Here is a 14,285-nt window from a genome sequence, read left to right on the forward strand (position 1 = left end):
ACAAAAACATTATTTTTAAGTTGTTTAGGTAACTAGTGGTAAATAAATAAATGTTGTTGTATATCCGGGCATTCGTTCAAACAAAATACAAAGCAATAAAATAAAAGTCTATAAACTAATACCCTGGGATGTCATTAATAAACTCTACTTAGCATGAGACGGTATTCAAATAAAACAAATACAATATCATATTGGATGTCCAATTATAACGGATAAATGATATTCAACAATCTAGCCCTGCATTAATTAAATAATTTACGACAAACAGTGTTTAATCTCGTATTTCATATAATAGATCGGATGTTTAAGTTATAATTAAAATGATCAATAATAATGTTTATCTGGTAACCAATGACTCTCATTTTTCAAATATCTATTACACTCACAGCGTGTCGTCTGAACTATGATTTCAAATATTATTTTTATGAAAGCGTAAAAAGCGATAACCTTTATCAATTTTTCATTATTGACGAATTTAAAATTCACAAGTTAAGCATATCATAACGCAATTATTTATCGATGAGTAAAAAAATGCTTGAAGTTTATGTAGTTAGATATAAAAGTCATATAACAATTTCTCAACTTAATTTTATTCACCGTACTTTTATTTTAGATATATATTTTGATAACGGGTCTTATGTGCGTTAATGTTTAAAGAATCGAAAATTAAACAATTAAAAAAAATCAAATGGTTTCAAATTAAAGTACGTGACACGACAGTTGCACAAAGAGTTATTTAATTATAATTCCGGTTATAATGTGTATGAGCATATTTCAACCATTCTAAAATATCATATTGATGATGTTATAAAATTTTATTTTAGATAACATATTTTGATACAAAAGGATGTTATTCTTTTGTAAAGAGTTCTATTTTATTTTCTTCCTATTGAAATATGTTTATATAGAAGACAGATTTCAAATTGTAGATGGACCAAAGAATAATTTGAGTGTTTGTTACTCACATTATATATGGTTTAAAATGTTATCAACTCACAAAAAACGAAGCAACTAATTTGAATGCGAAAATTATACTTTATATGAAAATAGAGCTCTTATTGTTATTTTCCCATTTAAACATCGATTTAAATGAATGAAAATGAAATCAGAAAAGCGACATTCCTGAGGTTTCTTCAATCGGTTAAGGGTGATATAAAAACACAGATGTAATGTCTATTAGTAGCATAACTGAGTCATAAACATAGCAATTTGGTTACGTATGAATGGTTTTAATTCGCTTGTCAGGATTTTGTTAGGTCAAAATGACACTTGGAAAAAACAGAACTCAATTCGTCTGCATATAAAGAATCCGCATCTATTCAAATCGGGAAACATTATTAGTAAATGTCCTTCTTGATAGATAAAATATACTTTTAAAATTAAGGTGCATATAATATGATAAATGCCATTATTTTAGAAAAGTTTTTCTTATGAGGAATAATACAATTTACACTTGTTTTATTACAATGAGCATATTGCTAACAAAAAGTTTGATAAATACATATATATATATATTTATTTATTTATTTACGTTAATTTTTAAAGTATATTTTATCTATCAAGGACATTTATTAATATATATATATATATATATATATATATATATATATTATTTTTTTTTATTTTTTGTGGATCATAATTTTTTATTAACATGCATGTGAAAACTTTGTGACCAGATTGTCTTTGGTTGGTTACTCATTGTAAGATGACACGTCGTTATTGCGTTAACGACATAGTTCCATACCAATAAATGCAATAATCCAGCGGTCACTGTCTCGACAAGAATGACACTGAATTCAACTAATGTTCTCATTTATTTTAACCGAACACTATCTTTCGTTTTATCGTACAAACAAGAACACATATGTAAGAATATGTCGCAGCGCATAGTTATCCTAAATTGTTTTATCACGTGGTGGCAGCGGCGGCGCTGCTGGCCGATATATACTATTTAGAAACCTGTTTTAGCTCGATTATTATATATGAAATATATATAGTGGAGCTATCCTACTCACCTCGGCGTCAGCGTCTGCGTCTGCGTCAGCCTCTGCGGCTGCGTCAGCGTCTGCGTCTGCGTTCAAATGTGAAAGTTTTCGTACTACCCCAATTATTTTCATTGTCCCTTCACTTATTGCTTTCATATTTTGCATACTTGTTTACCAACATGACCCCAACCTATAAACAAGAGCAGACAACTCTATCAAGCGTTTTGTCATAATTATGGCCCCCTTTCCAACTTAAAATATGCAGCAAATGTTAAAGTTTTCGTACTACCCCATTTATTTCCATTGTCCCTCAACATATTGCTTTCATATTTTGCATACTTGTTTGCCAACATCACCCAACCTATAAACAAGACAGACAACTCTCTCAAGCATTTTGTCTGAATTATTGCCCCTTTTATACTTAGAATATGCATATTATTGATTAATCTATGTTAAAGTTTGCGTACTACCCCAAATATTTCCTATATCCTTTGACATATTTCTTTTATACGTTGCATACTTGTTTACCAACATGACCCCAACCTATAAATAAGAGCAGACAACTCTATCAAGCATTTTGTCATAATTATGGCCCCTTTTACACTTAGATAATTGAACAAATTGTCATAACTTCTTTATTTATGATCACATTTTATTATTACTTTGACAAAACAATACTTACCTGAATATCACAATGGATTCCACCCAAACAATACCCCACGCCCCTACCCAGAATCCCTTCTCCCCCCCCCCCCATTTTTTGTAAACATCATCTTATAAATTACCATACCCCACATTATACCCCCCTCTCACCTCCATCCCCCCACCCCCTACCCCCCCCCCCCCAAAAAAAAAATATTTTTTTTTTCCTTTTTTTTTTTGAAAGATTGTCTAATGAATTATTGAATATGAACAATTGCCCCATGATGGCTTACGTTATACTGTCAAGCACTCGAATAATCGAGCGCGCTGTCCTCTGACAGCTCTTGTTTAATATTAACAATTAGTTGTACAGCCGATTGCATAAATGCCGTAAGGTGTACATTACGCACCGAAACAAATACACTTGTGAATCAGAACATTCATGAACAAAAACAATTAGCATTGTCCTTAAATGGATATATAAAGCGTAACACAAGTTGTTTTTGTTAATTAAAAGTGATTCGGTTTAAGTTGTACTAACAGTACAAATAACTCACGCGCCTCTGGCCTGCTGGCGAACTTAAATATCAACTTAAATTTGCTGACTTCTATCGAAGACTATCAGAAATGGTGATTTAACAGTAAGACCTTGAATCACGAAACACGCCCGAACCAAAAAACCTTGGGAAGGTAATTTGAGTCTTACAAATAATAGTTGTACACACCACATGTCAGGCTCATTCCCAAAACAGTTATGATTTCTTCATCTACAATTGAGCATGTACAAACACAGTATTCACTTACAATTCGAATACGTATTTGGTGATGCAAAATTTACAATTCAGAGGAAGCCGTCAATATTCGAAATGCAGCCCCTTTGCCGGGACCTTTTCATATTTCGGAAAATTGAAAAAAAAATGTTTAAGATTCGCAAATTTTAGGGGCAGACAACAAAATTTTATATTAGGGGAAACTTCTCCTGATTAAGTCCGGAACAACAGTTGTCTCTCTTTATTGCTTCATTTAATGTTCGGATCTATATATGCGCACCTGTCTGATTTGATTTTCTTTTCTTAATTTAAATTACAATGAAACAAACTTTACCTTTGTTTGTTTACATTAATTTGTGACGATATAGTTTTTAAAATGAGCAGAACTGTGGTCTTTTACAATCTATATTGGGTAACATGTTGAAGTTTACGTAACATTTGGAGACTCAGTTTAAGTTTGGGTTCAATTTGCATAAGATAACCAGTTTATGCTTGTGGCATGATTTGAAAATTTAATGAGCAGTAGCATGATCAAATATTTTTACAACTGGTCATCCCAAACTATTCAAACCAAGAATCTTGCCGGCAAATGTTCTTGATTGTTATAAGTACAATGTTGATATCACATGTCACGATGATGTATTCATAACTTTATATACTAAAACCTACGTTTGTAGAAAAGCCATACCATCATAGATTTGTGATCTTGGCATTTCAAAACCAAAACAAATTTATCGGATAACGTAAACAATAATTCAGATATCTTGTGAACACAATTTAAGTCTTAAGATTACAGATTTTCTGTATCATCAAATACCTTATACTTCGCAAAATAATCTAATTTTGAGTCAGAGTTATGTCTTTGTACGTGGATCACGTTTGGAAATCCACTATGAAATTGAGGTTATACATGTTTAGATAAGTGGTATCAGTATTATCAAATTGAATATATTTATCGTAGGTCAATGTTTAAATCAATTGTCTTTTTTGCAATCTGTGAAGTAAGTTTCTGTCTAATTTAAAATGCTCATGTTCTAACTAAATAAATGTTTAATGTATACATGTATTTACAAAATATCTCATTTTAGTAATATCAATAAGTAATGTGTGACATTCTGTTGGTTTGCAGATACAGACTGTGTACACTTGTTTGTCAAGTGTTTATGTCACGAGATTGATAAATGGAATGTGTATAATTTATATAAACGACAGGCGATTCGAATCGTGTTGTTGTTACTTTTTCGTTCGTCGAAACACACATGTAGTTTTTTTCCAGTTTAAACAATTAGATTTGATTCACGTAGATTTATACATTCAATCGCTGAACTTTAAAGTATTAAACTTCCCGCATTACAATGATATATTTAGTTTATGAATATGTAATTCTTAATGTATGGAGTTTTTATGTAAGAGATTCTCTTTAAAAAATGTCCTTTCTCGAGTTCCACAATTTATACATTTAAACGAAATGTTATCGATCTTTTTATAGTCACTGTTTATTTCCTTCACATGATCATTATTGGTATATTTGATGTTTTTGCTCTAAGGTGATACTCAATAATACTGTGATAGTTCATGTCTGCAAAGCTACAATGTTATATTAATGTTGTGTTCATTGATCTTAATCTCAGCATTATATTTCATGTATTCATTATTTTTACATAGTATTTAGTATTCATTTATTACTTGTGCCTCTCTATGTCGTGCCACCAACAACAAGGACCACAATGGCAATAAGGGATATTGCTCTTTTGTTGTGTAATCCTTGGCGTTAGTGCGCATGCCATAGTGCATTCTATGCATGTACTTTTCAATAATGATTGCTTTTTACTTCATATTGTTTTATGTACATGCTGTTTCAATGCATTGTGTGTATGTATGCTATCTCCGAAATAAATCTATCTATCTATCTAAGTCCCTCAAAAAACTACTTTGATGTGGCCTTATCAGTGATCATAGATCTTTTGATATAATTATTGTAAACCTGAATAATTGATGATTACCACCGCAAAATGGTAAGATATCTGATCAGGGAACATTTAAGGAGTGTACTGTTGAATGATTGTAATACGCGATTAAAATTATTGGAAAATTCAATCGTTTTTAAGGATAGCATGATTACAATTTGCGGTTCACGTGTTGTTGTTTTTTTGCAAAAGTTTCAAATCGCACCTAAAACAGACTGAGTTTTTATTCCATTGGTTTGATTTCTATATGTAAGAGTAAAGTTAACTTACTTGAAATGCTTGAGGAAAGAAACAACGCAATCGCTTAAATCAAAAGTACATGGACAATATATCAAATATTATTTTATTTACGGTAAGATAATATATTTGATGAATATGTTTTCCGTATTGCATGTGGTATTGCAGTGTATCTTAACGATCGGACTTGCTGTTGGTCATAGCGGTTCTGACGTCAATGGCGTAATTCAGCTATTATTTACGACACAAAATTACAATATGAAAATCCGACCTCTGAAAGATCAACTGAAGGTGATGGATATACATGTTGATTTCAATCTAAACAGTAAGTACATTATACCTGATTGAAAGTACATATCATGTAAATAGTAATGATAATTATTATTATTATTGTAATTATATTACTATAATAATTAGAACTATGAACATGTACATTATAGACAACACCAGAAATTGATAAACCCCCGATTACCGCCCCTGAATATTTGCATGCGCTGCCATTACGGTTCTGAAGACAAAAAACAGGGAAACGAGACGATTTAATCCAAATATTTGAAAATTAAAATAGTTTATGTTGTCGATCTGATCATCAAATAATAGTTCGTTGTTTAATGTGATTAATAGAAATAAAGTTCATCCGAATTTCATTGTAGAGTAATACAACAGGACATGAATTAGGTCTTGATTGCAATTTTACAAGTTTTTATAAGGTGACGCCTGATATTTTAATAGCGGTATCTAACCCTGTGCATCCATGTGGCCCCACGGGCATACACATGAACGCTTTAATCCACACTTGGGGCAATGTCTCCTATTGAGCGAATGCGCTCGTGCCTCTATTGCAGAAGTTTCTTCAAGACCATTATCTTACTTAAATTTAAAATCCGTATTTAACAAACAAAAACATCACGTACTTGTTTCGTGTTTTTATTGTTTGTATCGTAAATTTAAACTGTATTACCAAAATTTAATAAAGACATGTTTGTAAAATGTAGAGAACATCATGAGAGCTAATTAAGTTTATTTCAGGCTATGGACTCTGATATTACATGTAAAAGGTTATTTAAATGATAAAAAATAGAGTTATGGCAACAGCTGATATGTACTTTCAATAAAATAAGCGTGACATCTTACACAATTGTGCTTATGAATATCTGCGGTAAATCCCAAAATTCGTTTCCGGCTAAAGATTTTTGTATAAGCTTGGGAATAATAAATGAAATATATTAATAAAAAAACACTCAAGTTTTAGTCTCAACTATATACATATTTTAATATAAAAAGGTCTGCCTCTACCTGAAATTTTGCAGAGTTTCGCTAATAACTATTTTTGGACCAGTTTTAATTAAAATAAAAAAACTTCATTTCGTCTATAGATTTTTTATATAACCTTTCAAATGACACTTGAATGTAAATGTCCATAACATGTTCAGTCAAAAAAAGATATTTACTATTCAATAAAAAGAGTATTGAATCTAACAATTTTTCTAAATGAGCATCTTCGGAACTAGGGTATGATATTTTTAAAGAAATTATACAGGTTCCAACAAAGTCTTATAATCTACTTTTCAATAAAACTGTCTACCTCGGCCTTAAATCTTTCAAAGTTTCGCAATTAATTTCTCCGGATTTTTTTGACGCTAAACTCACAATGCTTCAGACTTTAGATATTGATATTACCTTTTGAATTATCATTGAATGATAACGCTCCATAAAGAAACAAATAGCAAAAGGCATTACTGAAGGTTTGATAAAAAAGCTCACTTAGCCTTTACCATCATGTGTTTTCACTGACTATTCTTGCAGAGACACATATTTTATAAATGATGTATGGTGTATATTTTGTATTTAATTTATAAATATATAAACTTTGTTTCGTGTCTCACTTGTTTTCGATCCTTCTGTGCGAATTCATAAAATAATGTTTATTGGAAAAAAGCGGCTGTATACTATGATTACACTGTAATCTGCCAAATTCTTTAGTATCGTAAAGGCAGCGGGCCACGTGATAGCCGATATGGCTATTTTCATGTTCAATGTATTATTTCTAATCAAACATAGTGTAATTGTACATCATAACCTTACGAGCAATTAGACTGGAACAAAGCTTTGTTTTAACACATCATGCTTAAAACGATTTTTACATATTTATCGTTACAGCTTCAAAGATTTTGGAACTGCACAGAGAGAAATAAAGCGAATGGCTGGCCTTATATTTTGATAAGGTGATAATCATAAACTGTTGCTAACAAATTGGCCTAACGAACGAAATCGAATGGTATGCTGTTTCAGATCCATAGAAAACAATTGATGAGTACCTTTGTTTAATCCTTTTTTAATTATGTTTTTCTGGCATATACTGGCAACGTCACTCAACATCTTTATTGTAATCAGCAATTGCTGAAATTCCGTCATTATCGTCCTCATCATACAAAACATCGTCAGTATAATCTGGTTCAAAAATGACGTTTGCGACGTCATCCCATAATGTTAAATATTCAACGAAATAAATATCATCATAATTTAAGACATACGCGGTATTGACATCATCATGATAAATATCATGGCAATCCTAACAACCTCCATCTTTCAATCCTCCTCAACCTCAATGCCATCATCTTCAGCAGCAGATGAAGCAGCATGTATCTTGAATTCGTGTTAAAACGGAACTTTGAACTTGATATTTAGTTTTAGTTAATTGTATAATTACTTTGGTACAATCAAAACGGAAATGGAGAAGTAAACTATAGCATTATTCATTACAGCTAATCGTTCTAAATTCAACACGAATGCTTCTACTGATGCTGATGCTGCTTTGTCTAAATGTCGCCAATGCTACTTATAGGCACATATAGTATATTCAAATTGTTTCGGTTGGACATGATGGAATATTTTTTTCAAGGTTGAATCGGTCAATTATCGTACATGTATTGTATTCAATGCTTTATTAAAATTCTTACAAACACATGAGCCTTTTCATCCTTTATGGAAATCCCGTAGGTAGTAGTTGTTCTAAAACGTCATGCTTTAAAAGCACGACTAAACCCTAATTATAACAACTTGATAAATACTAAAAATATATATAATAAGACACAGGATATGACCACTGTATGTAAAGAACAAAATCGTGTTTCTTTCCAGTTTGTAATGTAGAGATCCTGATTAGAAAATATGTTTGGAAAGTATTCTTTACAAACTTCCAGCTTTTATTTTTGAAATAACTTGCATATAACCACTTAAAGTAACGTGCTGGCAGTTTGGCAAATGATATTTTACAAATTATCGTTACAAATTTAATATATCAAAAATGCGTAGATTAACTTCTTACAAAATGAACACTCCGTATTTATACAAATAATAAAATGCAATTCAGTTATGCATAATTATCAATCAAAATCGGTTCAATAATGCTATAAAGCGTTTGTAACGAATTTCATCGAAAAGATGTGCTAAGCTTATAGTACGCTGTTAATTTTAAAATCCTTAATGGTCAAGTAGTGAAGAACTACAATTTTCCTCCCCAATGTGTCTATTAATGAAAAGGCAACATTTAAATATTTATAAATATTCCCAAATGTGTCGTATTGGTATACATTTAATTTCTTCTTTCAAAGTTAATAAAATTTGTTAACTATTCCCAATATAAACAGATTTTTTTAAACACTTACAGACATTCATTAAAATTTATTTTGAGTTAAAACTTATAATCGAGTTTGACGAAGCGAACGGGGCGTTGAAAACAGCCGGTTACCTCTTTTTATCCTGGACTGACGAATGGGACAGCACGGCCTTTAACGGAACTGAAAGTATTTTTCTCGTAAGTTTTTTTATGATTACATGTGTTTTTAAGTTAATAATTTTCAAACGACACGAAATGAAAAAAGAATATGGTTTGCATAACAACTCAAGATGCTTTATTAGTTTTGGATCTACATTTCTCCTGCACATTTACACATCTGTTCAATGTATAACCATCAAAATGAAATAGTAGCAAATTATCCAATACGCGTTTCCTATACATGCAGGACACACGTACATGAACACAAACACGCATCCAATTACACACACATAATGATAACATTTAAACTTATAGCATATTATGACATGCACTCATCATACAGTTACAACCACACTGCATTCTATAACAAGCTCACACAATACCGTGCCAAATGTAATAAGCGCATATCCTATTATGTATTCCCTCGTCATTTTATAAAAAAATATCAACGATCAGCAGGAGACGGTCGTGACGTTCTATACCAAACTGCGGTTCAACATGGATGTTATCAATATTTTTTCTTACAGCCACAAGACAACATTTGGAAGCCGGACATTTCACTCAAGAATTCCGTTAATTCCTTCACTAGTCTGGGATCACCTCACCTTTATGTATTTGTAAAAAGTACCGGCGGAGTATCTTGGTATCCTTATCAGGTATGTTCTATTGTTAATTTATCAAAGGGATCGAATGTCAGAATATCATCATTTAAATTACAGAGGATTGGCTGTGGACTTGAAATATACAAATGTACCTCATTCGTTGGACCATAAATATATAATCCTCTGTGAAAGAAAGTACGAACTTTCTATCAAAATGGTCAGATAGACTTATTTTTTTAAATGGCTTATACTTTGAGCTTTGTTACTGTTACGCTTTTTCTGTTACATATTGTCAAGATTATGTTATGTAGTTGATAACAATCTTTAAAATAGTTTGTTCTACATATCTTTCCATGTCCATTACAGGTCCTTCAGTCCACATGTGACGTAGACATTCAGTACTTTCCATTTGACGTCCAAACGTGTAGCCTGGTTTTATCCGCTTGGAGTTACTACAAGTCGGACGTGACCCTTCATCAAAACTCGGAAAACATCCATTTGAACGAATACACTCCAAACAGCATATCAACAGCTGCAAGGTGAATCCTCTATACATTTTTCCATGTAATGCATGTCTTGTGGTATAGTGCATCTTTTGAAACTATTATACTAATCTTAACAACAAAGTGACAAGAAAATACCTACGAAACCATAGTAATAACTATTTTATAATGATAACTTGCTGAATCAACAGCATTAGTGTTGTATGACTAGTTCATTTATTGAAACCCCTTTCAGCATTAAAAGCACACGTCAAGCAAACAAAGGTACGGCAGTATAAAACTAACATGCCTGCTTTGTTAAATAATATGTGTTATGATACTCCTATTATGTTTTGCATTTGCTATATTCACGTTTAAAAGGCATTTTAAGGTGACAACCGTTGTAGCGCGCGAGCGTTCACGCAATTATACATAGGTGATGTTCGATTTTAGTTGAAAACATATTTTACGAAGCTATGGAACACAGACCGTAAGACACGTGGTCTAGTAAAGAAGATCACCGTGTTTTAAAGCTGAGACGTATTTTCATCACGAACTTGCTAATTTTTACGAATGGTACGTTCGGGACAGACTTGGGTATTCTTTTTTATTAAAAACTGACGCTTAAAGGCGATATAGAACATATACGCACTTATGTCCAACAAGGTGAAATATTGAACTTTCAGAAGGTGTGCAAGGCGACAGCAATTGTATGATGACAAAATGCATATTGCAAATGCTGTTATAGGACGATTATACTATAGCAATTTTAGATATTTATGCATGGTCGATTGGTCTTACAATGAAAAATAAACAATTGAGTATGAAAACTTCACATCAAGTATTTGTTAAGTCTTTTTTCAATTTTACTTTGTAAAGGGCGGTCAACACAGAAGAATCTGAGGTTGTGTTCGAAATCAAGTTGAAACGAAAACCTGGATTCTACATCATCAACATCATAGTTGCCGTCATTCTCTTGTCCATTCTGAACACGTTTGTGTTCGTCCTACCAATCACGTCGGGTGAGCGTGCCAGCTTCTCTGTAACGGTATTCCTCTCACTGGCCGTGTTTCTAACCATCGTCGCCGCGTCATTGCCCACGAACTCCGATAGCGTCTCCCTACTGTCCGTCTTCTTGATCCTAAGAACGGCGTCAAGCACGCTTATCGTGGCTCTGTGTCTTCTGGAAGCAAGATTAGCCACCCGAAGTACGACGGACCGACCTATTGGCAATGGATTCTGGGCAGCGTATAATTAGCCAACATTCTGAGATGCAGGACATGCAGACGTACACAAGTGAAACCATTAACGGCGGATAATTTTCAAGAAATCAACTGGATCGATATCGTTGATTCAATGGATTTTCTTCTGTTTATACTATTCATGACAATGACCATATTTAGCGCTGTTATCATATTTGTGACAACATCAAGCCACTGAAATCAAAATCAATTCCAATATGAGGATTCGGACTATGTTAAATAACCACAAAGTCATATAATAACCCATTTGAAGTGAAAATAAATACCTCCATTTTCCGTATTTTCTGTTTCGAACACATGCAATTCACAGACAAAAGACTTTTGGTAAAATTCAAACACAACAGTTATTCCATTTTAATTGACCGAGCAATAAATGCAAATGTTCGATAATACAGAAAGTTTGAAAGCTAGTTTCAGATGGTATACTAAGTATTTATTAAATTTGAACAGAGTATTACCAGTTGTGACGTCATATATTTGTGACGTCAGAACCTCGTTCTCAACTTGTACACTCCCGTGTCTGGTCGCCATTTTTGATATGAAAGAAAAAATGGAACAGTTTATGGGTTAAGTGTCCGAGAAACTGCACAAATTCGAACGTAAACTGAACAACGGGTTAGCTTAGGTGCATAGATCACCAGTGGACGAGAATCCACACGGATTATCAGTGGATCCTAGCAGTTTTGCTCCCACTAGAGACAGCCGCGTGCTTGTGGCCCCCGGGACCGGTTTTTCTACCGCAACCGGGACATTGCCGATGGACAACCAGGGGAAATTTTCAGCGTTGAAGGACTCTCTTTCGCGAGTGAGTCTTCCGGCTGAGCTCAAACTTAACGAATCCCGTCAAGGCATTCGGAGATCAGACCAGCCGGTCTTGAACATTCTTAAACAGTGCAGCCGGTATAGCGAGACTTCAGCGAAGTTGTTGGCCACGCTCGAGCCAGGTCAACCTTTGACACATGATACATTGGATAAGTTGTTCCTGGTTGCCCATGCTCAGTGCAAATACTTGCAGGACGAATACGCGGCTGTGCTTGTCTACAGCCAGTTTGACAATTCAACCTCTAGATTGTTTCGAGCTCTTAAAAAGAACACATCAGGATTAAACGCGAAATCATTGGAGACTTTGCGGTCGGCTGCAACGTTGGCTGCAGCTAGCCGGCAGCAACGAGGTATTAACTCTAGCAATCAGACAGCAAAAGGTCGTGGGCGTAGATACGGTCAGCGCTCTGGAGACGTTTTCAGTGGAATGTCTCATCGAGGATTCCCGCAGAACCGAAGGAAAGACAACTCTTCATCAACGGCAACCGGATCAAAGGACGAGTAGCTTCCCTTGGATTTTTATAACCAATCACCGGTGCGTGTGAAATTGTATACAGATCATGTGATCTACATCAAAACTTGTAACTTGTAATTTGTGTGTGCTTTGTTTTAAGATTTTTCGTGCAGTTCGTCCTTTATTCTGCATGTATGTGCGTTTCACGTTTGAAAAAACAATTAACTCCTGGACATGTGTTTTAGCGCCTGATTACGTGATCCAGTGGCTCTCCAATGGAGTAACAGTGCCTTTTAAAACTCAGGTGAAGCCTTTCGAACTTGAAAATCACTTATTTAGTAAAAACACACGTAACATTTGTTGATTCTGAGATTGATAGATTACTTTCATTAGGATTTATTGAAGAGACAAATATTAAACCCTATTGTGTAAGCCCTTTGGGTGTTGTGCCAAAGAAAAACAATAAACTTCGTTTGATAACTGATCTGCGTCAATTGAACTCAAATTGTGACACACCTAGTCATAGGAATAAAGACATCCGTGACGCAGTTAAGTTAATTGAGCCAGGTGATAGGTTTATCACTACCGACATAAAAGACGGTTTCTTTCATATTCCAGTTCATAAAGATCATAGGCAGTATTTAAGTTTTAAGTGGAGAAACAAGTAGTTTCAGTGGTGTGTACTTATGTTCGGGCTTTGTTGCTCGCCATATTATTTCAATAAGACATTAAGACCAGTAATTAGTTACTTGAGGGGGCTTGTTTTGCGTGTTACTGTCTTTGTTGATGATGTCTTATTAACAGCCAGCGTATCTTGTATCACTGATCATTCAGATCAATTATTGCACACGTTACAAGATTTGGGATTTACTATAAACTTTGAGAAGTCCCAGCTTGTGCCGGCATGATCAGTTCAGTATATAGGGTACACTATCAATAGTACTGAACATAAAGTTATAGTTAAGGCACAATCAAAGCGCATTGCGAAATTAAAGCAGCCGATAAGGAAAGTTTTTAGCCGCGTCTCCGCGCGAGATCTTGACAAAGTATTAGGACAGTTCGTGTCGGTAGCCTGGGCCGTAACCCCAGGTAAGTTGTTTTTTAGGAAATCTTACGGTTTTTCGCTAGTAAATTATCTTGGTCAGATATCCTTACTCTGACCCACGGTGTTGTCGAGGAATAAGAGTGGTGGCTTCAGGCTGTAGATTATTGGAATTATAAGGAAGTATGTACAGAAACTATACAAGCCCAGGTGGCAACAGATGCCATTCATCTGGGTTTGGG

General features: G+C 33.8%; 1 protein-coding gene across 1 annotated transcript in view; it reads left to right on the forward strand.

The window, feature by feature from the left end:
- The window catches only part of LOC127840706 (acetylcholine receptor subunit beta-type acr-3-like), a 21,292-nt gene extending 9,571 nt beyond the window's left edge, over positions 1-11,721 (forward strand). Inside the window, exons 7-8 of the mRNA XM_052369120.1 lie at positions 10,348-10,520; positions 11,343-11,721. Of these exons, the coding sequence (XP_052225080.1) occupies positions 10,348-10,520; positions 11,343-11,721 (552 nt within the window). The remainder of the gene's footprint in view (positions 1-10,347; positions 10,521-11,342) is intronic.
- The last annotated feature ends 2,564 nt before the right edge of the window (positions 11,722-14,285 follow it).

Source organism: Dreissena polymorpha, chromosome 8 (genome assembly GCF_020536995.1).
Source record: "Dreissena polymorpha isolate Duluth1 chromosome 8, UMN_Dpol_1.0, whole genome shotgun sequence".
NCBI classification, from domain to species: Eukaryota; Metazoa; Mollusca; class Bivalvia; order Myida; family Dreissenidae; genus Dreissena; species Dreissena polymorpha.